Source organism: Rhagoletis zephyria, unplaced genomic scaffold (genome assembly GCF_001687245.7).
Source record: "Rhagoletis zephyria isolate East Lansing unplaced genomic scaffold, Rhagoletis_zephyria_1.1 Rzeph_scaffold_02158, whole genome shotgun sequence".
NCBI classification, from domain to species: Eukaryota; Metazoa; Arthropoda; class Insecta; order Diptera; family Tephritidae; genus Rhagoletis; species Rhagoletis zephyria.
In genome coordinates, this window is record NW_016159242.1 from 60,414 (window position 1) to 87,175 (window position 26,762).

The 26,762-nt window shown below is 34.6% G+C and overlaps 2 protein-coding genes across 6 annotated transcripts in view; both read left to right on the plus strand.

Moving 5' to 3' along the window:
- Positions 1-22,620, plus strand: part of LOC108366126 (myb-like protein X) — a 57,305-nt gene extending 34,685 nt beyond the window's left edge. For 2 of the 5 annotated variants that reach the window (XM_017620434.1, XM_017620432.1), the window contains exons 8-13: positions 9,168-9,467; positions 9,726-9,872; positions 10,216-10,369; positions 11,947-12,104; positions 14,150-14,270; positions 20,962-22,620. In XM_017620434.1, coding sequence (XP_017475923.1) covers positions 9,168-9,467; positions 9,726-9,872; positions 10,216-10,369; positions 11,947-12,104; positions 14,150-14,270; positions 20,962-22,307 — 2,226 coding nt within the window. In that variant the 3' untranslated portion in view covers positions 22,308-22,620. Of the gene's footprint in view, positions 1-24; positions 2,029-9,167; positions 9,468-9,725; positions 9,873-10,215; positions 10,370-11,946; positions 12,105-14,149; positions 14,271-20,961 lie in introns of those variants that run through there. The other 3 variants (XM_017620433.1, XM_017620436.1, XM_017620435.1) reach the window with 3 other exon arrangements.
- Positions 22,621-25,992: 3,372 nt separating this feature from the next.
- LOC108366129 (uncharacterized) lies at positions 25,993-26,741 on the plus strand (the record flags this gene model as incomplete). Its single annotated transcript, XM_017620438.1, has 2 exons — positions 25,993-26,133; positions 26,223-26,741. Coding segments are annotated over exons 1-2 (652 nt in total), but the record flags the coding sequence as incomplete, so codon positions are not given.
- Between the last annotated feature and the right edge of the window lie 21 nt (positions 26,742-26,762).

Consider the following 26,762-nt stretch of genomic DNA (forward strand, 5'->3'; position numbering starts at 1 on the left):
GTCGACAATTGTTTACTTTTGCAGACTAATATGAAAACATTAAACGAACCTACAACAACAACCAATGAGAGAGATGAGCATGCGCAGCAAGGAGAGAATGAGACAACTACGGCGACAGCAGAGAGCAAAAATTTGACTGAGAGCGAGAGTACAAAGGATGCGGAAACAAAACCGGAAGAGAAAGAGATAGAAGAAGCAACGAAAGTAGAGGCAGGGGCAACAGAAAGGGAGGAAAAGAAAGAGAGCGATGTGTTAGTGGAAGCCGGTGATGAAACAATTAATGAAAATGAAGAAAGTAGTGGTGAGAAGGAAGATGAGAAGGCAGTTGAAAAGGCAGATGAAAAGGAAGATGAGAAGGTAGTGGGTGATGTGGGCAAAGCAACGGAAGCTGAAGAAGAGCAGAAAGTAGGCGATGGAATTAAGGAAAATAGCAGCAATGAAAAAGACGAAGAAGAAGTAGATGCAATCGGAAACGCGCTGGCGTTAGATCCTCGCATTGGTGGCGAAGGCGAGGAGGCACAAGCAAGCGTAGATGAGCTACTGAATAAGGAAGTAGCAGCAATAGAGTTGAAAACCACTAAAAGCGATGAAAAGTTAGTGAATGAAAGTAAGGAAAATGCAAAAGAATGCGGAAGTAAAATGGGTGAAGATAATGAAAGAGACGAAGATACAAAAAACTTAAATGAAAGCACTAGTGTGGTTGATAATAATGATAAAGGAACAGCGAGCGAGGAAGCGAAAGTTATAGAGGAAAAAAGCAAAGAAGTGGGTCAAGTTGATAAGGAAGGCAATATAGAACAAAGTAAGCAGGAAAAGGGTGTTGAAAATGGAAATGAAATAAAAGAAAATGAAAACGAAGAAAAGTTAGACAAGGAAAGTATGGGTAAAAGGATTTCAAAAGAGAATGAAGAAATGAAAGATAACGAAAATGAAACAGTTGAAAAAGAAAAAGGAGAACAAATAAATAATGAAAGCGAAGTGAGCAAAATTGCTGAAAATGCATTTAAAGTTGTTGAAGGCGAAAAGGAGGAAGCCGATGATGAAAATATGAAAGACGAAACCTATGAAAAACAAAAGATGTTGGATAAAGTTGCTGGTAATAAAGATGTAAACGATGAAAACGAAAAAGAAAAACTAGATGAAAAAGACAAGGAAAAAGAGCAAGAAAAAGAGAAGGAATCTGAGCAAGAAAAAACTAAAGAAACTCTTGACGGTAAAACAACTGGTGAGAGAACAGATACTGCTATAGAAAATTTAGTTGAGCATAAGAACGAAATCATAGATGAAAAGAAATCCTCTATGAGTGAAGAAAGTGTAATTGAAAACGAAGGCGAAACAGACAACAATCCACAAAGCGCACAACTTCACACAACAGAACCTGAAAACAATGATAACAGCAACAAAAATGGCGCCAAGGAAAAAACAAACCAGGGAGCACTTAAAGTAAACAATAAGACTGAAGAGGATGTGAAAAACGAAATAGACCAAAAACCAAACAATTCAAAAGAAATTGCAATAAACAACAACAGCATAGAAAGTGAAACTATAACAGTAAATGGCGAAAGAAAACGCACTGTGAAAGCGGATAAAGAAACGGGCGAAAAAGTAAGCATAGCAACACCAGAAAGCAGAGGTGAAAAGATAAATGAAACAAATGAGCAAAAGAGTGGAAAAATGCCACGACTCACCACAGCCAAAGCGATGCGGGGACGGCGAAATGGCAGCGCAACAAAACGTAATGGTAGTGCAAAGAAGAAAAACGATGCATTAATTGAGGGTGACAACGAGAGCGAAGACGATGATGATGAAGAAGATGAGGTACAATTTGGCATGCTCTAATGGGCACAAAGTACTTGTAAAAATTAAGCTCCAACAACAAAACGTCTTAAAAACTAATTTAACAAAATTTAAAAAAATCTTTATCTGCACAAACCTAACAACCACCTGAGCATATGAACACGCTTTGAAAAAGTAATTTCCTATTTAAACTATGCAAAATTTTTAACGCCAAAAAAAATATGGTGTCTGTACTAGCCGCATCTTCTTATTTCCTACATAAAATTCGCATGTAGTTGAGTACTTAAAAGTGTTGCCCTTTCGAAACCAAATATGAATTCATTTTGCGTGCGTNATATATAAACACGCTTTGAAAAAGTAATTTCCTATTTAAACTATGCAAAATTTTTTACACGAAAAAAATATGGTGTCTGTACTAGCCGCATCTTCTTATTTCCTACATAAAATTCGCATGTAGTTGAGTACTTAAAAGTGTTGCCCTTTCGAAACCAAATATGAATTCATTTTGCGTGCGTAAGCGAAAGTTGCAAATTGTTAACAATGTATTAGTTAAACCAAATTGAAGCCCTGTAATTGTTTATAGATATCCACTAAATGAACATGTAAAACTAACTGTAATAGTACTTGTGATTTATGCTACACTACCAAATGTAGCTACTTTCTTATACGTACTGTTTTAGCCAAAGCACAAATGTACACTCACTACATACATACATACATATGTATATCCTATCCACTAACTATATAACAAATGTATACATACTTACAATATTGTTCAAATTTATTTCTCAAATTTAACACACACCCTAATTGGAGTTATTTGTTGTGTATAAAAAAGTTGTAGTTGATATTTGAAGAAATGTTTTAAACTAAAATTTATGCAATTAAATGGAAATTTTCATTATAAACTTAAGTTCAAAATATTGTATTTGCAAAAAGAGAACCTACACAACACACTTAGAAAACTCTGTAATATAAAAAAAAATATTTGAATTATTAATATATGTAAACGTTTGAACTAAATTGAAAGTGTTTTGTAATTTCATCACCTCATCTCTTCCGTATAGACTACACTTCTTTTTAGAAATGTTTTTGTACTTTGTTCTTCTANTATTTGAATTATTAATATATGTAAACGTTTGAACTAAATTGAAAGTGTTTTGTAATTTCATCACCTCATCTCTTCGTATAGACTACACTTCTTTTTAGAAATGTTTTTGTACTTTGTTCTTCTATACTTCACGTGCACAACTACATAGTTAGTAGATCTTCTTCAATATGTGGCTGTTGTTTTCTTTGTTCTGGTTCAATTTTTCCCCTCTCCTGTAATGTAATAAAAATATGAGTTAGGGTCTTTCTAAAATTTTGTTTGAAGAATAAAAGATCTGATGAGCAAGCAATGTTGCACTAGACTTGCGAAATTCTCGGAGTTATATAAATTCTCGTAGTTATATAATCGCCGTGGTGGTTACAAACTAACGCACCGAACCGCACCGCCTGATCACAAATCTCATTACAGAAAGCTAAATCTACCTTTTTCATAGACATCATGTTTTAACTCTTCTGTCTGTATCTGACGATTTTATGTACTACTAAATCGCCCTCACCCGCTTCGCTGAGTGCATGAAATTTCTGCGTACTACATTATGTGTATTTTCAATAAGACTCAACATATTAAAACTATGCCAAAGAGAGAAGATTTTAAATTTTTTTAACCATCTTCAAAATATTTTCAAACTAAGACTTCCTTAAACCTCTCTCTTGAGATACTTTTTCTTACTTACATGTAGTTTAGAAATGAAGCCCTTTCAAAATCATTTCGAAATGATTGAAATTGTTGAATAGTTTTAATTTAAATTTTGAAACAGTTGATAACCTTTTTAAACCTCTTTCGTCTGACAATTCAAGTTGAATTTGAATTTTGAAACATGTGGAAACCCCTTCTATGCATATATAGCTTAGAAATAAAGCCTTTTCGAGACTCTATCAATTAATATCGTAATAACTCATTTACCTTATAAAATAATTGTATTTGAATTTAGTTTTAAAACAGCAACCCTCTTCAAATACCTCAGAAAATTCTGCGTGTTAATTCTGAACATTTCAAAACACTCTTACTTTTGACACATTAACTTGAGTATAATTAATTTAAATTCGACTTCTAAAACAAGTGGCAACCCAGTTCAAAATATTTTCCAACGAAACCCTTGTTCGGGGTTATCGCTGAAACCATCGTAGTCCGACCTTTTCAAAATATTTTCAAACAACAACTTTCAATATAATTTTCACCTAAATAATTCCCTTACTTCAAGTTGAATTTGATTTTTTAAACAGATGGCAGCCCTCCTCCATGAGCTCCAGTACTCTATCACAAATATTTCCTGAGATATGCACTCTAAAATATTTCATTTCTATGGGGAGGTGCCACGCCCCTCGTATAATCGAGATAAAAATTTAAAAGACGCCAGTGTACAAAATTTCGTGATGATCGGTTGAGTAGTTAAAGCGTGAAAGCGTAACAAACAAACAAACTCACTTTCAGATTTATAATACCAATGAGGACTAGTAAGGATGAAAAAAAATCTCCTATGAAATTACTTATAGCTGAACAAAAAAAACGGTAGTTTGTAACTACTCCAAACGTGCACTTCGCTAAACAAGAATTGAATGGCCTTTTAAAACTGTGAAAATTGGAAGAAAATTCGATATATTTTTTGGTTTTTTTAATTTTTTACAGAGTTTGAATCTTGAACTTAAGTATACATAAGGATTTTGTTATAGAATGAATAATATTTTTATAAAAAATTATTAAAATAAATTTGAAAAAAATTATTAGTCAAAACTTATGAATGTGTGGATAACCTTATAATTATGTCACTCACCTTATGAAAAGGTCTTAACTAACTCTCATTCAGAATTCACATTTCAGAATTAGAGGAAACTTAGCGTACCCGGCGAACTTCGTCTCGCCCAAAATTAATTTTTTGTTGTTCACCAACTATTCACTCAATGACTTCCAGTGGCAGATTTATTGCCTGATTAAGGTTTTGTGATCGTCAGGAGGCATATATTCCATCGCCATCTTAAATAACCTAACCAAAGCGTTGTATCCGTGACGAATTTCTTGCAATTTTCCAATGATCTTAATTTTAATAGAAGAGTTAATCGCACAATACTGATCAATTTTGATCTCACAGTTGCCAATGAAATAAATTTGTTTTATCTCTTAAGGCTTCTTAACGGCTTCGAAACACAAGGCTATGTAGACGATCTGATGATCTGTGTAACAGGGCGAAACGATCTCCATTACACAAAGATGATGTGACACCAAAGGGTTATCCATTTATCCTCCTAAAACTACTGTGGTTCCGTTTACCTTGAGAAAAATGTTATCCATGAAGGAATTTAGTCTGGGCTGCACTGGAATAGGTCTCTCAAATGATGCAAAATATTATTTTGTCGCTTGTACGCGACTTTTTTTTAAAGCTTGTGAACTCTCCCCCAAACTGGCCTACTGATAATTNCGGATGCAACCGTAAACAAGGCAATGAGAGTCTTTGTCGCTTGTACGCGACTTTTTTTTAAAGCTTGTGAACTCTCCCCCAAACTGGCCTACTGATAATTTAACCCGGTTGTGAAGCGCATAGTCACCTACGCATCCTTGGCATAGTGAAATAAAACGACACAAAGAACTGCTAGTACAAAACTAAGCAAACTGCAACGAATGGTGCGCATTGGCATAACAGGTGCAATGCGGACCTGTCCTGCTGATGCACTCAGTTCTCTTGTGGGTATACCGCCCCTCCCAATCGTAATGGAGAGGGAGGTCACCCTTTCAGCGCTGAGAATAAAAAAAGAACTACCCTAGGGCTTGAGAGCATAAAAATTTCAACTATATACCACCCTAATGTACATATATACCAAATGATTGTAAAAATGAAAATTATAAAATAAAAAATAATAGAATAAAAATTTCCAAAGCTAGTAGAAACGATATACTTTTAAAATTTGCAAGACTTTCCAATGTTCAGCAACCTTTCATTTAATCTTGGTTCAGATGCACCGTGACGTGTTTTATTCCGAGTGAAATTAATAAGAAAAAAAAACATTCAGCTAGAAGCCGAAAGAGTATAAAATGTGATGTATCGTTGAACGAATTTCCGTCATCCCTTGTCAAATTTGATTTGAAGACAAACCGGTTTCGGCGTTGTGCTATATTCAGTGCCATTTTTCAATCCCGAAAACATTCCAAATACATCATACTCCTACCTTGGCGAAAAAAACACCAACAACGAAAATAAGAGTGTAAAATGTAAATGGCCTTTCATTGCGGAGAACTGGTATAATTCTACTCGATGACGAACTGGTATGACGTCCCAATTGAATATCAGTTTACGAACTAGAGTTTATACCGAATATTTAGTGTACTTTTTCTAAGAGAAACTGCTATAATTATAGTCCATGACGAACTGGTATGACTACCATAGTTAAATAATAGTTCATGAACTAGAATTTAAGCATACTAGTTGAGCTGTTCACTGCAGATCTTAGTAATGGTATAGATGTGAGTTCTTAGGATCAATCCCTTTTTTATAGCGTATTTTTGTTTCTGTTCACTTTAATTTTTACCCCTACAACGAAAAGCCACTCTAATGTACATACACACAAAATTATCAGTGTAGGTATGTGTGCGTGTATGCTTCTTCGTTTTTCCAGCGTTGCATGTGAAATGGCATGTGAACATGCAAACGTCAAAATATTTGTTGTCCTACAATATGCGCAACTACAATTATTCGTCTTTTTTCGCATTGCCAATTCACATGTCAGCCATTGTTGGCGTGTGGCGTAAGCTGTTGCAATTGCCTTTTTCGTTACCATTGGCTTCTTTTTTTTTGCCGCTGCGTTCCGTAACATGTGTTGCATTGCGCCAATTTATCAAGAACGTTCGATCTGCTACCAGCGGAGGATATTTTCGATGCAGAATTTTAATAGCTGACTTTCAAAGTATGATTTATTTTATTGATATTAGCGTAAATGTTTTTAAACTCGCCTACTGATGCAAATGCTTTTGTGGCGGTATTTGTTCCGTTTCGTTACATAAGTATAAGTAGGCTACAAGTGGATATATACAGATAGTTGCAGCTTGTTATGAGATCTGCGTTTGACTAAGTACGTATTTTATTGGCTACCACCGCACATTTAAGCATTACAAAAGCGGATATCTGAGTGTATTAATCTTAATGGGTTGTTCTATCTACAAAATTATTACATTCGTTCTGCAAAATAATGGGAATTTTTATTTTAAAATTTGCGAGCGCTTATGCAGATAGTGAACGAAAGCACAAACCCTATCGCGAGCGTATTACAAATGAAATAATTTAAACAAAATACCAGTGAACAATTCTAATTCGTGCCAGTTACTGTTATTTTGTACGAATATAGGACTAAGTATATGAAGGATAAGAGATATAGAACCAAAAACATAAATACGGTCATGGCTACTGTAAAGGCTATGGGCAAATCCCAAAAATATTCAACCAAAAATGCGAAAATGGTATACGATTCAAATTTTCGAAGTTCTGTATCAAAAATGTCGTAGTACAATATAATTTGGAATGAAATGGCGTTGTGGGTGGCAGGCAAAACAAAAAAAAAAGTAAGTGCACCTAGGCCACAAAATATCGATAACAAAACCGATTAAAGTATCGATAGAAAAATCTATAAAAATATCGACATCATCGATAAAAATATCGATAAAAATTTCGATAACAAAACCAATAAAAATATCGATAGCAAAATCGATAATAAAATCTATAATAAAATCGATAACAAAATCGATAAAATTTCGATTACGAAATCGATAAAAATATCTATACAAATTTCGATAACAATTCGATAGTTAAACCGGCAAGAACATCGATAACAAAATCTATAAAAATATCGATTATATATCGATAAGTTCCGAAAATATCGATAACAAAATCGATAAAAATGTCTATAACAAATCGATTAAAATATAGGTTATTATATCGATAAGTTCCGAGAATCCCGAAAATCTCTAAAGTCTCTAAGTCTTCGTGTCTCTATACATATTTTTTCTCTATAGTTACCTTTATTTAAATCTTTCTTCCTCTATCTTCATCTTTTTCCTAATATTTATCTTTGTTTTTACTTTTATGTTTATTATTCAGGCCTTTACAAGAAACACTTGGTTGTTTTGCAGGCGTCAATATTACACCAACGGCTCTCACGAGTTGTATTAATGATTTGCTGGATGTACCCGAATATTCCCACAATGCTTGACTCTAAAATTAGCTGCGGCCCAATTAGATGCTCCAGAGAACCGCATTTCAGCCTCTATCTAAGGTGCGAGCGATTTCCTCAGTCTTTAGAGCACTTGGCTGTCACTGCGGATCCTGATTTTATTTCTGCGCCACCTATTGCCAATTATCCAGTCTGCTGCTTTCAGTATTCCAAATTACTTACGATTAAAAAACCGTTGACACTGCGCTCAAAACACTAAATCGCCTAAATTTACCGTCCAGATGCCATCCAGCTCCAGTACCCGTTTCTGTCTTTGAGCCGTAGTTATAGAATGTTTTCACCGACCTTCCCAAGAAAGTGTCTGGATCTGTTCATTGCTTCCTTGTAGGAAAGCTAACGACGTACTTTGTTCCAAAGGAGCTTGTTGGCAGGAAAAACATACACTGAAAATACACACCCCGCTAGTTGAGCTCCTCCCACTTCTGCCGTGGATAGTGATCCTAAACGACATACTTGAGAGGTGATTGCCTATGCGGACATCTCGCCTATGTATACCTTATATATCCTGACTCAAGTTTACCTAAAGCTAGTTAGGTTACTGGTGGCGGTGGACTCTCTATCTTAATAAGAGCGGACTGACCTTTTTAACTTGGGATCCCAAACCCAAGGAAGAAACTTCTCTCTAGACTAGACGAGTTTGCTTTCAGTTTTCTGAGAAGATGTTGTAAGAACATGGCTCTGATTATAGTGTCCGTAACAGTTTAACGTTAAAAAGGAGATGTAACCTACCCTAACCTTTAAGTTCTTGCCGACACAATAAAAAAGCAAAATCCATCGATTATTCGCTGCTCAAAAAGGAAACAGATTTTTCTTTTTTTTTTTTTTAACAAGAGCACTGTATGTAAATATGTATAGATCGTATATCTTTTATTTGTGTGACACCGTAGATGACGATTCCATTGCAACTTAAGTTGTAGAGAAATAACAGTGCCTTTTTGGTTTTTTTAAATTTAGTTTTTCAAAAAGCAGTACAACATTTTAAACGAAATAAATGAAAATCAAAAAATCTACATAAATATTTGTTACCGCCGAACATTTTTCTCTAGCCCAACAACGAGCAGGCGACCGAGTTGGTAGCTGAAAATGAAAATACAATTGAATATGAATCGGAGCCTGAAAAAGCATTAGATTCTGACGCTGAAAACGACGTGTATGTGGTTACAGGTCCGCAAACAGCTGATAAACTTGATGAGAATTACAACGAAGATAAATACGACAATGTTGATGGTAGTTCGCCTACCTCATCGCTGGCTATTGAAGGCTTTGTGGCTGGCGCATCGGAGGATAATAGAGTTCAGTCGCAATCTGCTGCTTATGTACATGAAGTATTAACGCTAAGCATACAAGTTAATTTCTAAATATTGTCAGTTTCAAGTGATTAATGTTTTTGAGTTATTTATGTATACGAATAGAATGCTATTTCGTTAGAATATTCGTAGTTGGTGCCTTTTGATAATTTTGCTTATTTAAGTTTCATTAAGTAGTCGTCTATTTTTATTTAATTGCTGTATGTGTGTTTTTATGTACATTCTGTTGTTGGTGGAAATTCTTGTCGTAGCTGTGTGCTCATTTATTGATTAATTCTAATCCCACGAAAACTCAAGGAGTCCGACATAACGAAAGTTATTAATTCTGGCGATATGGAGCAGTTAGCGCAAATTGTTCTCAATGGTGATGGTAATAAATTGGTGAATATGCAATCACAAAATCCGGATATACAGGCATTTCTCAGTAATGTGCCCAGCTATATGGTGAGTACTTAGGCATAAGAGAACATTAGGAATTGAAAAAGTAAGAAATAAAATAAAATAAATAAATTTTAGGAAAAACCTAAAGCTGGGATCACACGATTTGTACATTGTGACAGTTACAGAGTGATGTTGTCTAGAAACTCTTTTATTGAGCTAAACTCAAATTTTTAAAACAGCATTCCTCTGTGACTGGCCAAAATGTACAAATCGTGTGATCCCCACCTAAGAGCATAGTCTAATAATGAGTCTCAAAGCCGAGCCGAATAAGCCGCCATGAAATGAAAATTTCGAAACATATTTGCTTTGTCAGCTTCTCTGGAGCTTTATTTGCATTATATTTCAGAGTAAAATACGTCGAGTTCACGAGGCGGCACGCGAAGGTAGCTTACTTGCTCTGCAACAGGCTTTAGATAGACGAAAGTTTGCGATAGCCAAAGATGAGATTTCACCCAACGGTGCCACACCTCTGCATGTAGCTGTGCTTTTTGGAAACACAGGTAATCGATATAGTAATTCTGTATTAAAATAGGTACAAAGCTGTTTATAACTCCTTGAGTTAAAAAAAACCCTTGAGCTTTCTGAAATTGTATAGATAAAGTAATGGGTGATATAGAAACCAGCACTGATTACTGAAGAATAAAATGCAAGACTGACTGCAGAAGAGGGGAGTATATAAATCTACAGAGACTATTCAAAAATGGATGAAGGAATCGGAGCCGGTGCCTATTCGAAAGACCTGCAGATCAACCGGTCCTTTCATCTACCGAACGACAGCAGTATCTTCCAAGCGGAGATCTACGCTATAGAGACGGCGGCTAGTCTTTTACTTAGTAGTAGAATTCCAGAAGACAAAGCCAATATTTTTGTCGACAGTCAGGCAGCACTGAAGGCAATAGGATCTAAAATAGTGAAGTCGGGAATTGTATTGAAATGTCGCATCACGCTGGCGCCACTGAGCCGTATCAACGTCACTCTTTGCTGGGCGAAAGGAGTCGGCTGATGAGGTAGCCAGATGCGGTTCAGAGATGCCAATAGAAGAAGCGCATAGCTCCGTACTACCACCATTTTAGTGATCACGTTAGGAAAAGTGATGATGGAGGCGACTAACAAAACGAGAACAAATGAGAAAACTGTGAGATCACAAGATTATTATTATGGCCGCGGCTTAGTAGGAGAGAGACGAGTGAGATACTGAAACTCAATAGCTCTACAGTAAAAGTTCTTACTGGCATCATCGAAGGTGTCGAATACCAACAAGCACTCTCTGAGAAGCTGCAGTGATGAACATAAGCATGAGTCAAAGACGAAGCGCCGCAAGCACTTGTGTTCACGCTTCTTCAACTGTATGGCCGACATAGCAAAGGTGGAAGTGTTGGATCTTCTCGGCTTTATTAGGGATAGTATATTAATTAGTTCAGTAGAATAATGTCTTGAAGCTACTCTCTCGATTATGGGTACCTGTCTCATCCTGACACCCGCTTAAAGGGGTAACTCATAATTGATAATTCTGTCTCTGAGCGAAAGTATGTAAAAGTCTACACACACCCCCTCCTAACCTCACCTAATGGGTGAAAAGTAGGTCTTAGCTTAGATACAATCATTGCATACTTAATGTTGCCTTACTTAATTCTGAATGAAAATGGTATACTCAGAACAATTTTTAATGTTTTTTTTTTGTTGATACCGACCGCTTACCTCGAAATGTAACCAATTAGTTCGTCCAATGAAGTATTGGGGTTTTCATATTTTTCACATTGAAAACTTCTAAGTACATATGGATACGACTTTTAAGTGCTTTTCGTAACTAAAAAAATTCATAATAAATTATTAAAACGATGACTTCAAAGTTTCGTGTTTACTTTAAATACACCGAAGGCCAACCAACCAAAAATGTGGAAATATCTGCTTTTGAGGCTAATTATAAATTTTTACTTATATTGATTTTCTATAATTGTATCAACCACATACATACATTTTGCATACATTTACAAAAATTAATAGGCAGCAACAAAAGACACACGCAATCATATATATTAGTATTCATCTCAAATTTTTTCTTTATTTTTCCCAACAGATATTGTTCGATATTTGGCAGCACGTTTTCCAGAAACCACTACAATCGCCGACACCGATGGACGAACAGCGCTACACTATGCCGCTGTTATAAATGATAATGGTCACTTCTATAACGTACTCACGCAGCTGGGTGCCAATAGCAAAGCAGCGGATAAGGTAGGTTTTGCCGCAATATATACTCTATTTAATCCTATGAGGATAATAACTACGTATATAATCATGGAAAATGATAGATTCAAAGTAAATGGGTGTCCTATGAATTTTGTTGAATAGTAAGAGCAATCAACAACATTTAAAAAGGTTCAGACTATACAAAATTATGATAATTTGAAATTGTTAATTTCAAAAGCTCGTACATAAATATGTACACTAGGGTAGTCCAAAATTACATGGAAAAAGCAACTTTTTCGAATTTTTCTGCTAACACTCTCAGAACTGAAGAATATCAAAAAGAGGGAAACCCTTCTTCTTCTTCTTATTTGGCGCTGTAACCGCCTAAGCGATTTTGGCCGAGTTCAACAAAGCACACCAGTTGTTTTTCTTCTGTGCCAACTGACGCCAATTGGAAATGCCAAGTGAGAGCCGTATTGTTTTAATTTTGGGGGCTTTGAAGTTTTCCATAGATTTTTTATAAGGAAAATAAATTTTTACATAGAATTGGCATCAAGTCGTTAAAAATAAATATTTTCTGATCAAATAGAATATTAACCCGATATAGATCCTTGCAAGCGTGAGGTCTTAGTTACCCATACACCTAGTATACTCACTCGCACCTTTTAATAGTCATCATTTAAAATATATTTGCCAACAAATGTTTGTCGAGTGCAGCGTTTGAGGAACTGGATGTATTTATTTAAAAAATAATACTTCTTTTGGGCTGTAACAATTTAAAAATGTTAATCTCTAATCTGAAAACATACTTATATAAAATCCAAATTATGTACATATCGATGGCTGAGTGGAAGATTGACCTATCTCGGCAGCCTGCTGGAAAATGGCCTATATCGGAAAATTTTCAAGAACGCCCTACTTCAGAATTTGAACTCTCAGAATTTGGTTGAAGAACGCTCTATCTCAGAATTCTATTCTATTCAAAAACGCCCTATCTCAAACGGAAATACATTGAAAATGTTCTGAGATAGGTCTTTTTTGAATCGGCAGCTGAGATAATGCATTTCTCAACCGAATTCTGAGATAGCGCAGTTGAGTTTCTGCTTGGATACAAAAATTTAAAACCAAAGGGTTAATTTTTCTCAAATGGAGGAAAAATAAAACGCCGCAACGCCGATCCCTGGTATTTGAGAATATTAAGTAATATTACATTGTCCATTGTAATTTTTCAATCCTTGAAATAAACCGAATAAGAAAGAAAGAAAACATTAAACTGTACTTAAAGCATTTTGCATGCTTCGTAGTCTATATTTGTAGCATTTTCGCCGAAAATCTTTAATAAATAAAATATTTGCACTACAACCGTGTCCGCGGTTTTTAGTAGCTTCCTAAAAATATTTATAAACAATTTTGGCTTTTAAATAAACAAAAAAATTATTTCCAAGGCCTTCAAAACACTTCCTTTAAAAATCACTATCTCCTAGCCGGTAGTCTACAAATGTAGATACCATATAACAGCGTGCGACAGTTTACTCATACAAAAATTAATACACTCACGAAACTCGGGGCCAAATATAGCCAGACTGCGTTTTTAGATTTTCTTTCTGAGTAGGACACTGCGTATGAGTAACATTCAGCAGTGGAGGTTAGCTAATAGAAATTTTGCAAAAAAAATAAAATTGAATCAGCCGTTCGCCATGGCTGATTGGTTAATGATGCGCACTACCACCTCTTAGCACCTGGGTACGATCCCTGGTCTGAGCGACATTTAAATTAAAAAAAGTTTTTTCTAACAGCGGCCGCCCCTTGGTAGGCAACGGCACACCGCGGAGCTTCTCACGAAGCCATTCGAAAGCGGCGTAAAATTGTAGGTCGCTCCATCAGAATGCATAACGAGGATTGAATGAGAAGCTCGGCCAAACATTGAGCAAAAGTGTAGGCGACAAAATATTATTAAAAAAAACACAAAATTTATTAAAAAAACCCAAAATTTAATAGCTGTAAACTTACATATACCAACTTATTTCTTATGTGTATACATACATACATATGTATATGAACACTTTTGATTTCTGTACTTATTTACATAGCTCGGTCATACGCCAGAATTCTATCAGCATAATGAAGAAGCAAAAGAAATACTCAACTATAGACAACTACTAAGTAATTTTGGTGCCGAAGAATTGGAAGATGAACTGCTAAACGATCAAGGTGAGCCTGATATAACTTTATTGAACAACAACTTATTACGTCAATTATAAATGTAGATGAACAAAAGCCATTGTGAATATAAATACTTATATACACACATATGTATTTAGCTTTGCTGTGTGTATTGATTTTAGAGATTTTTCTTTTAAAAATTTGAGCGTTTTCTTATAATTTTGCTTTATTTTTCGATTTGATGCAAGTACATAAAATCACCAAAAGTTGTAGTTCACTTGTAATATAGCTTAATATGTTTTGCACTAATTTTCTTTTAACACATTTGGCTTGTGCGGTTTTACCAATAGCGACGGATACACACCCGCTCATCAAAAATTCAAAATGCAATCACTCATAGTTAGCTGTGTATACATATACATATGTATGTAATTAACTAGACATTTACTTAGCCTGTAGGTAATATGATTAGTGGCCAATCCAGCAGACGATTTGCGGTCGCTCAGTTGAACTTCATTGGCTTTTTGTTTAAATTAATAATTTTATTTGTTTAGACTGGTATTTACACTATACTATATGCCCAAGTTGTTTATGGGTCAATTTAGTGAAACAATGGCAGTGTGTAGAAATTATGCACAAACGGCTGGCATTCGTTGTAAATTGCGCCAGGAGGAGGGTGTGCCTAGTATGCGAATGTATAGTATACCCTGTATAGAAGTTTTGGGCTAACGTGTAATTTAAAAAAGCTTTTTTTTCCTCCTCTGCAGCCAATGGCAAACCTTCAAGTGTACTTATGCCATTAAAAAGTATGTCGCGAAAAAAACGTCTGCAGTTGTGAGGCGGTGTTAAACTGAAGGTCGTCCTCCTTTTCTGCGGCTGCACCAAGAAGCACACAAAAATTCGAAAAAGGAACGCATCAAATAAGTTTCGATCAGGGACCATAACGGTTATGAGTTTTATAATAAAATTTATAATTTAATTGTTAAAGTTGGATTTCTATTTTTCTGATCAAATTTAACCGTTAGTTTATGATTTTTATTTTTTACTTTCAAGAACATTCTGTATTCTTTGGAATTTTATTTTTTCGATAAATTTTTGATCGATATAATTTTCATAATTTTTAGGATCATAGCAGAATTATGACCGTTATTTGCAGATTTAGGTTTTTAGACCAAGTAAGATTTAAAAGGATCGAACAAATTTAAATCCAAATTAAACGTTTTTTTGTTTAACCGATATAGTAAAAATTTGATGATAAATGCATACGAAAAAAATACCTCGTTTTTGTAATGATATAAAAATAAAAATGTGATTTCAAAAAATCTAGAAAATTTCTGGATAGGTTTTCGAAAAAAGTGTGGTTCCACTTCACTACGTATATCTTACGAACAAATTGAAGCATCGTAATACGAGATATAGCAAAAGAAAGCCAACAAAATTCTCCATAAACTTTATATACACTACTTCTTTTATAGGTCTGATAGTTTCTGAGAAAATAATTTATCATTCCAAATTTTTATTTATTAATTTTTTTTTGATGGGAAAGTTGAAAATTCAAACTTTAACATGGTAACTAAGAAAATAATAAATTTTACGAAAATTTGTTACTTGTGTAAAATCCTGATCTGTTAAAAAAAAACATGCTACGAATGAAGAAATTCGATTGATAAATAAAAAGGAAATATTATGTGTTTATTTTGTTTACATGGCGTATGAGCAACATTCTTTCCTGCAAATTTTTCATATAAAAAATCTGTGCGCATTTTCATTTGACCACTAATTCAGCGAGCAATTCCACATAGGAATAGTGGCAACCGTGGACCATTTTCACTGTAAACCAGTGATATTAGTGAAGTTTTTTTAAATTATTAATGAGTGTTATAATTCTCATGGGATCAAACGATTTAACGATATATAACTTCGAAATTTTTGACTTTTTCTCTACAAAAATTTTTCCANCGTTTTTTTAAATTATTAATGAGTGTTATAATTCTCATGGGATCAAACGATTTCAATTATTCGATATATAACTTCGAAATTTTTGACTTTTTCTCTACAAAAATTTTTCCATGTCTACAATTTCCATTTTAATTAAAATTTAAGCTTTCCCAAGTTGAAAAATCGTTTAACATTTTTTTTTTGTTTTTTGAAATAAACGCTGATCCTGCGTAAACTATTAGCAGAGTATTTCCTATGTATACACTATACATACATACAACGTCTAATTGCATACTAAAAACTTATCTAACAAGTGTACAACTGCTTGTGTGGCTTTCGTAATACACATACACTTGGGCAAATAAAAGCCTATACTTACATCCATGCATACATATGAATATATAAGTACATATAGACATTTATATGTAATGGTGGTGTAGTATTGTACGCTTAGATTGCCGTCAGTCATTGATTTACTGTTGTGGTCATCACACGTGTGCTTGCGGCTTTTCTAGGTCACGTTTAATTATTTTGGCCGCGTTTTTATCCAAACGGTTTCCTTAAGTTCCTTTTGTTTGCTTACTTAAAGCAATTGTCGTCATAGCGGATCGAAATAAGACAAAGTGGTTGGTTAAGACATATTTTTTAGAGTTTTGAAATACATCAGTGTAAAGATTGTTTTTTAAATGTGCTGAAATGTCACGGGCACTCGGAGATCGTGAATTCTTCAATAGTCTCATCAATAATATTGATGATATTTTTGGTACGTTTATATTGTAGAAATTTGTATAAAAAGCAAGCACTTCTATGCGCCTGTTAACCATTTGATTTATAAATGAAAACTTTGCTCTTCACAGAAATATTAAGACTAAGAGTCATTTTAAGTGGTATAGGAAAGTCAGATATTTACATATATACAGTGATTATTTTAATGCAAATGCAACAGCTGAAACATAAAGAGAGTATAACTTTGTTAATGTGGTTAATAATGATATTTTCCCATCTGCAAGTTTTCAAATTAAATTGCAATAAAAATATAATTTTTCACTTACATAAATGACTTTGGTGAATTTGAGGTATTTCTTGTTTTTTCGTGCCTGCTTTGTTTTCGTAAGCGTATACGGGCATATCTCTAGAGCTTTTGATTTTCGACATTTGATAAAAAAAAAGTTGTGGCACACTTATCTAACCAAACTCACCTCATTCTTTGAACCTTGAAACATACACAAGTAAAAAAATAGAAACTCGGTTTTAAACTAAAAAAGTGAATAATAACAAGTTCGGGCGGAGCCGAACATTAAATATCCGGCGCGGGTATTAAATATACTTTCACCTTTCCGAAACCTTCCGCTAGATGGTAAGCCGGGGTGTATCAATTTTGAGTAAACTGGCGTCCTTCAATTTCGAAATATTGAAGTTTCAAGCATTTCTGAAATTTGCCGTTATATGAATCGCAGCCGTAATTTTAGTCCGATTTCAATAGTTTTTCTATGTGGCAAGCACAATAACCATACCGAGTTTGGTACAAATTGGTTGAACGGTTACCGAGATACATATATGTGATCATAAGTGGGCGGTGTAAATATCAATTTTGAGTGAAGAATCTTCAGTAGTTACTAAAATATCGCGGTTTTCGTATTTCTGTAAACTACCGTTATATGGGAGGTAGGCGTGGTTATTGTCCGATTTTGCCCATTTGCAATACCATCCGTCCTACGGCAGAAAGAAGTGCACGTACCAAGTTTCGTTGAGATATCTCAATTTTTACTCGAGTTATCGTGTGCACAGACGGACGGACGGACGGACGGACGGACAGACACCGCTTAATCGATCTCTCTTTTCATTCTGATCATTTATGTATACATTTGCCTATATCTATCTCGCTTCGTTTTGCCTGTTACAAACAACCGTTATGTGAACAAAGTTATAATACCCTTAAGCACAAGTACGCTCGGGTATAAAAAGAAAGAACAGTTTAGAGTGAAAACATGCTAAGTCCTTAGTGGGAAGAGTATAGTACCTAAAGGACACCACCGTTGTAAAATAGGATTTTCTGCATGCAACCACGTTTTGCGGTTTCGTTAGACTTAGTATACACCGACGAGAACAAGTACATACAAATCGTCTCCATTCAGAATCTGGAACCTGCCACTCTCAAAACAGCTTAATTTTTTAATTAGCACCGGGTTGGATCAATTTCTTAAGGATACTTATACATAGAAAGCCGCCGCGGCGCCGCAAAAATCTCAGGGCTTAAGACAAATTTTGAATTTATATATTTTTGTTTGTTTTCAAGCAAAAATTAAATGTTTGCTTCAAAGAAGCTTGCACATCGCTCATTAGCTTCAATAGTGTCATAATCCAAAATAACACAAAACCGAGTTAAGTATGCTGAGATGACCTCTACCTGTTCTTCTATGCTGTGTAGAAACGTCATAGCTGTACCGATTATCAGTAGCTCACTAGAAGAAAATATGTATGCACATCTGAGTATAAACTGAGGGGAAAAATAGTAAAATCAAATAAAAAGTATTTAAATCAAATGAAAACCTGTTCAGAGTTAGTGTATATATAATAGAAATATTAAATTCAAATGCGCCTAAAATCCATTGCAGGAAAATTCCATTGGTTTGTCTTAATTATGAAAAAGAATCCGTGAAGTGCAAAATGTTTAATTTTTATATGCGCGTATTTGAGTTGAATATTTCCATTATAAACTACTTTTGAACACGTTTTCATTTCATTTAAATACGCTTATATTTGATTTTACTATTTTTCTCCTCAGTGTTTACTTAGGTGTTATTAAAGTGTTATTTTCAAATACGAAAATTTTTAAACGATAATTATCGTTATAATCAAATAAAAAATGTAAATTGGCGCTAACACAATATGTAAGTTTACGACTTGTGGCGGCCGGCTTGAGTTGTCACACAAAGTAGAGGGACCTAAAGTTTAACGCCGCCTCCGAATGACGATTGTATTTTTATGAGGAGCTTTTTTTTTACTGCAGAATTACAGTTGGAGGTTTGTCATTGCCTTCCCAGGGGCAACCGCTATAAAAAGATTTTGTTTATGATGTTAGTTGGAAACTGATCTCGATCGCAGGAATACTGCTGATTATTTTGATGTTCTCACTGAGATGGTTATCTTAATTCAGCCAGTCTCGATATTGGCCTTTCCTGGCAGTTCTGTTAAAAATTACATCTTATCTTTCGTAGATAGTTTTTGTGTGTTAAGGCTGGTATGCAGCTCTCGAAAAAGCGGTCAAGAAAAAAATTGCCATTATTTCCTGTGTGTGTCCAAGGAATTTTGACAACTGATACTCCAGCAGCCTGTTGGCTCGCACTTTCCTCGAGAAATAATAGAACGGGTGTATATTTCCGTTGCAAGCATGGGTTGCCTTGTGCTCTTTTATCACAAAAAACTTTAGAAAACTGTAGTAGAAAGGTAGCAAATTTCCTAAGAACTGGGTACTGACTCAAGAAAATTTTACACATGAAAATTTCTTAGGCATTTCTTGTACGTCATTTTGTATGGAATTTTTGCTTTTCCTGAGAATTGCATACAGGCCTTAAGAATATAATTTTAGTTTCATATCAATGCTAAATTGCGTTTTTTCAACATAACAGAGAAATAGCAGCTCATTTTTATAAATGTTTTTAAGCTAAATAATTTGGTGTAAATATGTAAGACACAAATATTTTAAAAATAATGCTTCAGCATTTTAGAAATAAAGCTTTCTCAATCCACTCGCGTTTGACGCCCATATTAAAATATTTTATTGAACTTGTTAATTACACTCATTTCGAATTTCTAAATAGGTGGCGAACCTCTTTAAAAATATTTTAGATAAAGAAAATTTTAGAAAATATTTAACTTAACTTTATGTTTGAATTCATTTTGAAATCCAAAATAGGTGGCAACCCTCTTAAGAATCATGTTCGAAATAAGGCTTTCTTAAACCTCTGTCGTTTGATATGCAGATTCAAATATTTAATTTAACTTGTTAATTAAGTTGATTTCCACACTTCGAACAGGTGGCAACGATCTTCAAAGTTAAAAAAAAAATTATTTTAGAATCCCTTTCACTAGATACCCACAATGTTGTCTTATTTTATTTAACTTATTTCATTGATTTTAATTTAAATAAGAGGAGGCAACTCCCTCCAACGTATACACTATATCTTAATCCGGGGTGTCACCTGTCTGTGTGCCAAATTTGATAGGAATCCATTCAGTCGTTTTAGCGTGAAATAGCAACAAACATATTCACAAACACAGTCACTCACAAACTTCACATTTACATACATATAATATTAGTAGGANGTAGCGTGAAATAGCAACAAACATATTCACACAGTCACTCACAAACTTCACATTTACATACATATAATATTAGTAGGATACCGTTATAACTATTTTATTTTTTTTTTTTCGCTTCATTTCGTCGCATTCTAAATAATGCAGTATTTCAGTGCGGCAGCTTACTTTTTTCACTTTTCACTGCTTTGATCTTGTGTCATGCTTACGCAAATATATGTATATATTTATGTATTTAAGTTTTGAAGATCTTCTTATACAAACTGTTGCTTATTTTGCTTATTATCCTGCTTATGAATCTATGAAACCATAAAATAAAGAAATAACCTCTCATACTTTTTGTTTTTTCTCTCTCACCTACGCTACTACAACACACGTGCCGTTACACTGTTTCTTTTTTCTCCTACCTCTCTTTTTCAATTGCAAAACCATACTCGCACCTCAACCAACCAATCAATGAATCTAACAAACCCCATCATAGTACCAGATGATCTACACAGCTCACGTCGCCGTTTGCAAGATGTCGATATCAATCGTACGCTCGATCGCTGCTACAGTGTGATCGAGGAGTCCAGCAAGATACTAAGTGGCAGTGCTGCATCGGCGCTGGCGCATCGTAAACCTTTAAGCGCCTCCACCATGCAACTTTCCGTCACAAGCTATTTGAGTCGCTTCATGAAGAGAAGCGTCTTCGAGAAAATTCGCCTACGACAAACACGACTCGATCACAATCTTTTTGATGTTATTTGGCCAGCAATGCGTAAGACCTCGATACTTCGTCGCCTTGAAGAGGACATAAATTGTGGCATCATTGCGCCAGACTTCGATGTGTTTGTCGTGTTTCAGGAATTTCTTGTGCCACTCATCAAGGATATGCATTGCATGAGCGTCAATGAAGATTTTAAACCACATCCGCGTATCGCCTTCTTTCCCATGGAGAATGGCGTGCGGCTAAATACTGCCGCATTTATTTTCGATGATGAGCCAAATTTGATACAACGCTGCAGCGTAGAGTGTTCGCGTAACTTGGAACAATTTGAATTGCCGTTAAACTTGACCATAGGGCAGGTGGAGCAAGCCGAACGCATGGTTATGGGTAAAATATTTACTAATCAATTCGTTGATGCGATCGGCGAAACGGAGTCGGGCAGCTACTATACGTTGACTGAAATACTCGAGGAGAACTCCGAAATACGTGCAACACTAAGCAAATTGGGGCTCATGATACCGCTACCCGATACGAAAGATACCGTACAGGCCGCAGAGTCAGTGGCTTTCAATGGCAGCCTCTGGCCATACGGACGTGGCGTTTATGTTAATTCAGCAAACAATTTAGCACTATGGCTGAACTGTCAGGAGCACTTGCGCGTTATTGCAACTTCGAGTGAGGCGAATGCTGCCAATATGGGCGCCGCTTACACACGTGTCGGACGCGTAATACGCTTTCTAGAGCGTGAGCTGCACTTTAAAGAGAGCTACTTTTTGGGTTATCTACAGGCGCGTCCATCTTATCTGGGCACAGGTTTGAAATTTATAACAACAATTAAGTTGCCGAATCTCATGAAAGAGGTGGACAACTTGCGGCATCTCTGTTCGGTGCGCGGACTCAACTTGATTACGAATTTTGTGGCAAAATCGGAAGTACAATTGGTGAATATGCAAAGTTTGGGCGTAATTGAGTATGTGCTCTTTCAAGACTATTGCACGGCTGTGACTAATATTGTGTCGCTGGAGAAGGATATGTCGTTGACGAATTCGAAGCACATCGCCTCAATGCTGGTGAAAATATTCCGTCGCAAGAAGAATAGTTTAATGGAGCGCAATTAGTGACACTGCGCTGAAGGAGTGGGCAAAATAGAAGGGAATCGAAGAATATAATTTAGAGGCCTGGAGACGTGCCTAATTAAAATTTAGCTATAAGTGTTCAATATATAAACGCCAAATTTACAGTTGTCATAGCAAATGAAATTTCGTCAAATTAGTATATCAAATCATTCATCTATGAAAATGTAAGAAATTTGAAGCCGAAACCAACATTACGTTAGCAAAGCGTTTACACAATAATACCATTAACAGCTACGAAAAGAATAAAACACGAAATTATGCAAGTAAAAAATTCATGAAAATTTAGTTTATTACATTGCTGCAGATCATCATATAACGCAAATAGAATTGATTTGAAAACACCATGCTTCTGAGACATTTTGCGCTGTGCAACTCTGATTGCTACAAATTCGGGTTCGTACACTTTTTTTTAGATTTCACTGTTAGAATGTTCACTTGTTCGTGCTGTGTCCTTTGTTTAATTTTTGTATCCTTTTATTGCATAAAAATGTCCCTTGTCTAAATGCTTTAGTTTTTTTTTTTAAGTTGCAAGTTCGGTTTATTCGTTGACTCTATACCTTTACCTATACACTAATAAATACATTTGAAATACAAGTTTTTACCGAGTTTATTTTGCTTATAAAGATCTTAAAATAACATGTTTGTGCTACAGAGAGACGTGCAGTTTCAATAATTAAAGCTATTTAGTTAATCGAAAAAATGCTTAAGAAACCACCAACAACTTTGCTACGAGCATCCACTTAACACCTATTTTGTGCTTATATCTTACGAATGAAGATAAAATAGGCTTTTGCTGTACAGGGTAATTCTAAGAAAGCTAAGAAAGTCCTTTGTAAGAAAATTAAATTACAGTTGGCAAGAAAGTTTCAAAGATTTTATTTATTCTGCCACGAAAGACGTCAAAAAATCACCCTTGCCAACTTTTATGGTAAAAATCTTTTTTGGCAGAAAACACTTGTATATTATTTTGCTCTCCAACAGTCGCAATGGCTTAAGCAAAGTACCATTCGGGAGATCCGAGGTTCAACTCCTCGGGCAGCGGAAATTTTAAATTTCATTGTTTCAAATTGAAAAATATTTACAAATATATTTCTTTAATTTAATTTAATTTTTAGTAACTATTATTATTTTTTCTATTTTTGAATTTATTTAATTTTTGGAACACTTTTTTTCATATGTTTAATTACTATATTTTGTTTTCATGTTTTTGCTTAAATTTGTGTTGTGTTACTAAAAAAATTATATTTTTTTTTCAAAGTGAATAATTTTTTTTAAATGATTTTTATTTTTTTTTCCTTTGTTTCATTAACTTTTTATTTTTAATTCAATTTTCTTCATTAAATTTTTAGAGAAATATTTTTTATCGTCCTTTTATTTTTATTTAAAATTTTTTAAATTTAGTTTTCTTTTATTTTTTATATTTTATTGTTTTAAAAAGCAACATATTTTTCTAATTCATTTCATTTAATTTTTAGGATTTTATGTATGTATTTTTAAATTTTCTTTGTTTGGTTTATTATTTTATTTTATTTATTACTTTACATTTTTTCATTTTATTGTTTTAAATTGAAAATTATATAGCTTTCAATTTCTCTCTTTCTCTTTCAAATTTTCTCTCTTTTATTTTTTATAATTTTTTTAAATTTTTTTTATTTTTTTTCTTTTAATTTTTATATTATGTTACTTTAAAAAGAAAATTTGTTTTTGATTTCTTTTTAGAGACTTATTTTTTTGTTTTCTTTTTTTAAGTTAATGTTTTCATTTTTCAATTAAATTTTTTTTTGAATTTCTACTTTTTATTGTTTTAAAAGGAACACTACTTAGATATGTATGTACACATTATTTTTTTAGTTTCACAAAAGTTTACAAAATTTGTTGCCAAAAGACAACCGGAATAACGCTAAGACCTCCTCGTTAGCAGATCTTTCAATAAGTCGTTCGAAGGACAGAAAAGAGCTTTCAAGGCAGTTGCCAGACTTTTGTCTTGCAGACGACTGTGGTTAGTTGCAAGGCAGTTGCCAGAATTGCTCTGTTGAAATTGAATTGTTCGATGAAGTAAAAATTCATTAGGGTAACCACGCAACTAAGAGAGCAGAATAAATGCCAGGCTTGCCAGTTGAAATGACACCTTTTCGAAATGATCTCAACCTCGATTGTTTTTAAATACTTTTTTTTTGCCTAATAACAATTTATATTAAACAGTTTTATTGAGCTTGAGGCCGTTTTTAATGTAAACATTTTTACTTTTACACAAAAACTTTTCACTAAAAGCGACCTCAAGCGCAATAAAATTGTTTAATATAAAGTTTGTTGCTATAATATTTTTTACTATAAAAATGAAACAGTTATAATTTAAAAATACGAGCACAGTTTGCTAAGTCAGTGACTTTTTGCAATAAGTAGAAGATATTTTTCTGACAAAACCGCATTTTGTTTCTCAACATAGTCTTCGCTTAGCTCGACAATTTTAGTCGAACGTTTCTTCCGATTTTTCTATTCCATTCGAATATGTAGAAGGTTCTCTAAAGGTACTCGAAATAGGTTTCTTCAACTGGGATTCAATCCAAAGACCCCATCAGCCAAAGCCAGTAGTCATACCCTCTCTGAGCTAAGTTCACCACGTTAACTGTTGTTGCTTTTTCCACGTTTTCCCATGTGTTAAGCCAACTACAGTCAAGCGCAGCAATTCCGCTCCTATTTACACTTGATCATGCGGTTGTTGTTTTTGTTGGTCTTTGTTAATAATTCTTAATAATTTTTAGAATGTTTAACTTTTAGGTGTACTCGTACTTAAGTGGCGAACTTAGCTCAGAGGCTTTGGCAGCTGCGGTCGTTGGATCGAATCCCAGTTGAAGAAGTCTGATGAAGAGGTGTGGTGAATTCCCAAATGGCAGTTATAACTTCCAGCAAAATGTAAATTGTTGTTTTTCCATAAAATTTTTCATTAAAAATGGCCTCAAGCTCAATGAAATTGTTGAATTAATATTCATTATTATCTTAATCTTAATTTTAATTTGAAATCTTAATTTTAGCCTTAACATCAATCGAAGTTTTAGTCTTGGTCTTAATCCTAATCTTATCCTTAATCTTAATCTTAGTCTTAATGTTTATGTTAATCTTAATTTTAATCTCAATCAGCTTGATTGCGAGTGTCGTGGTGTCAAGTGCAAGTCGTATTTATTTCAAATGTCGAGTCCTATCGAAAATTGCGTGGCAGTGCCTAAAATTTCGGCACGGCTAAATAGTTCATTAAAACAGAAAAACTTGGCAGCGCTGGATAGTTTTCGACAATTTTCGTCGTCTTTTTATTCCAGTATAACAATTTAGTCTAATTTACTATTTACGCAATGATGTTGCATGTTTAAGAAGTTAACAACTCTGTGCCAAAGAAGTTAATTTGTTCAAATATGAAATCCCACATATGTACTTATGAATATATGCTCACTTATTTTAGTTACAGCTGAGTGTCCCTATGAATTTTAACAATTTTTTTTTGTCGTGCTGCTATAGAAATTTTAAATATATAAATAATATGCTCATGTACATACATATATAAAGCATATTTCATTTAAATATGTGCGCATCTACTTGTGCACCATCTTTAATTTTACATCATTAAGCACTTTGCTTTTTCTTAATGTAATTTTTACAATATGTACTGCTTGTATAGTAAAAATGCACTTTTGCCATAGCCATACGCGTTTTCTTATAACCAATCACTTTCATTCATTTTTAGGTCAAGTTGAAAATGCTAGCAGCCAGCTGAATCCTATTTTCAAAACCGAGCAAGGCAAATATTTGGCTAACAGTGAGTTCTTAAAGAGATGCATACATATAAATGTGGTGCCGAAGCGCAATTAAAGACGACTTCACCTCTCCCACTCCTTTGCTTTACAGATCTAGCTGACCCACTCATCAAAGCACTCACCGAAATCGCCAATAAGCGACCCGAAGATCCTGTCGCATTCCTTGCTAATTATCTACAAAATTATCTTCATCAACGCGATCCCATAGAGGCAAGCAATAGTGGCAAGACCAACTCGACAGCGCCAATTAGATCCAACTCGCCCTTGTTGCGACGCACGGGAATGGGTTCGGTGCAGGGTGTTTACAATGGTAACGGCGGCGATGAAGATCGCATAGAAGAGGATCATATACCGAACGTTGATGAGGAAGATGACGAAGAAACGCACGCCAATCTCGATGACCGCGATGAACACGGACAAAGTATGCTGCATTTTGCTTGTGCACGTTCCCATCGACGCGGTGCGCTAATGCATCTAATCGAAGAATCGAATATCGATATAACATATCGCGATGAATTGTATCGAACGGCGCGTGATGTATCGCTGCAGGCAAATCAGCCATCGAATGCGAAAGATATCGATCGTTATGTGCTATCGTTGGCTGTGATTGGTAAGTGAGAGAGAGAGAGAG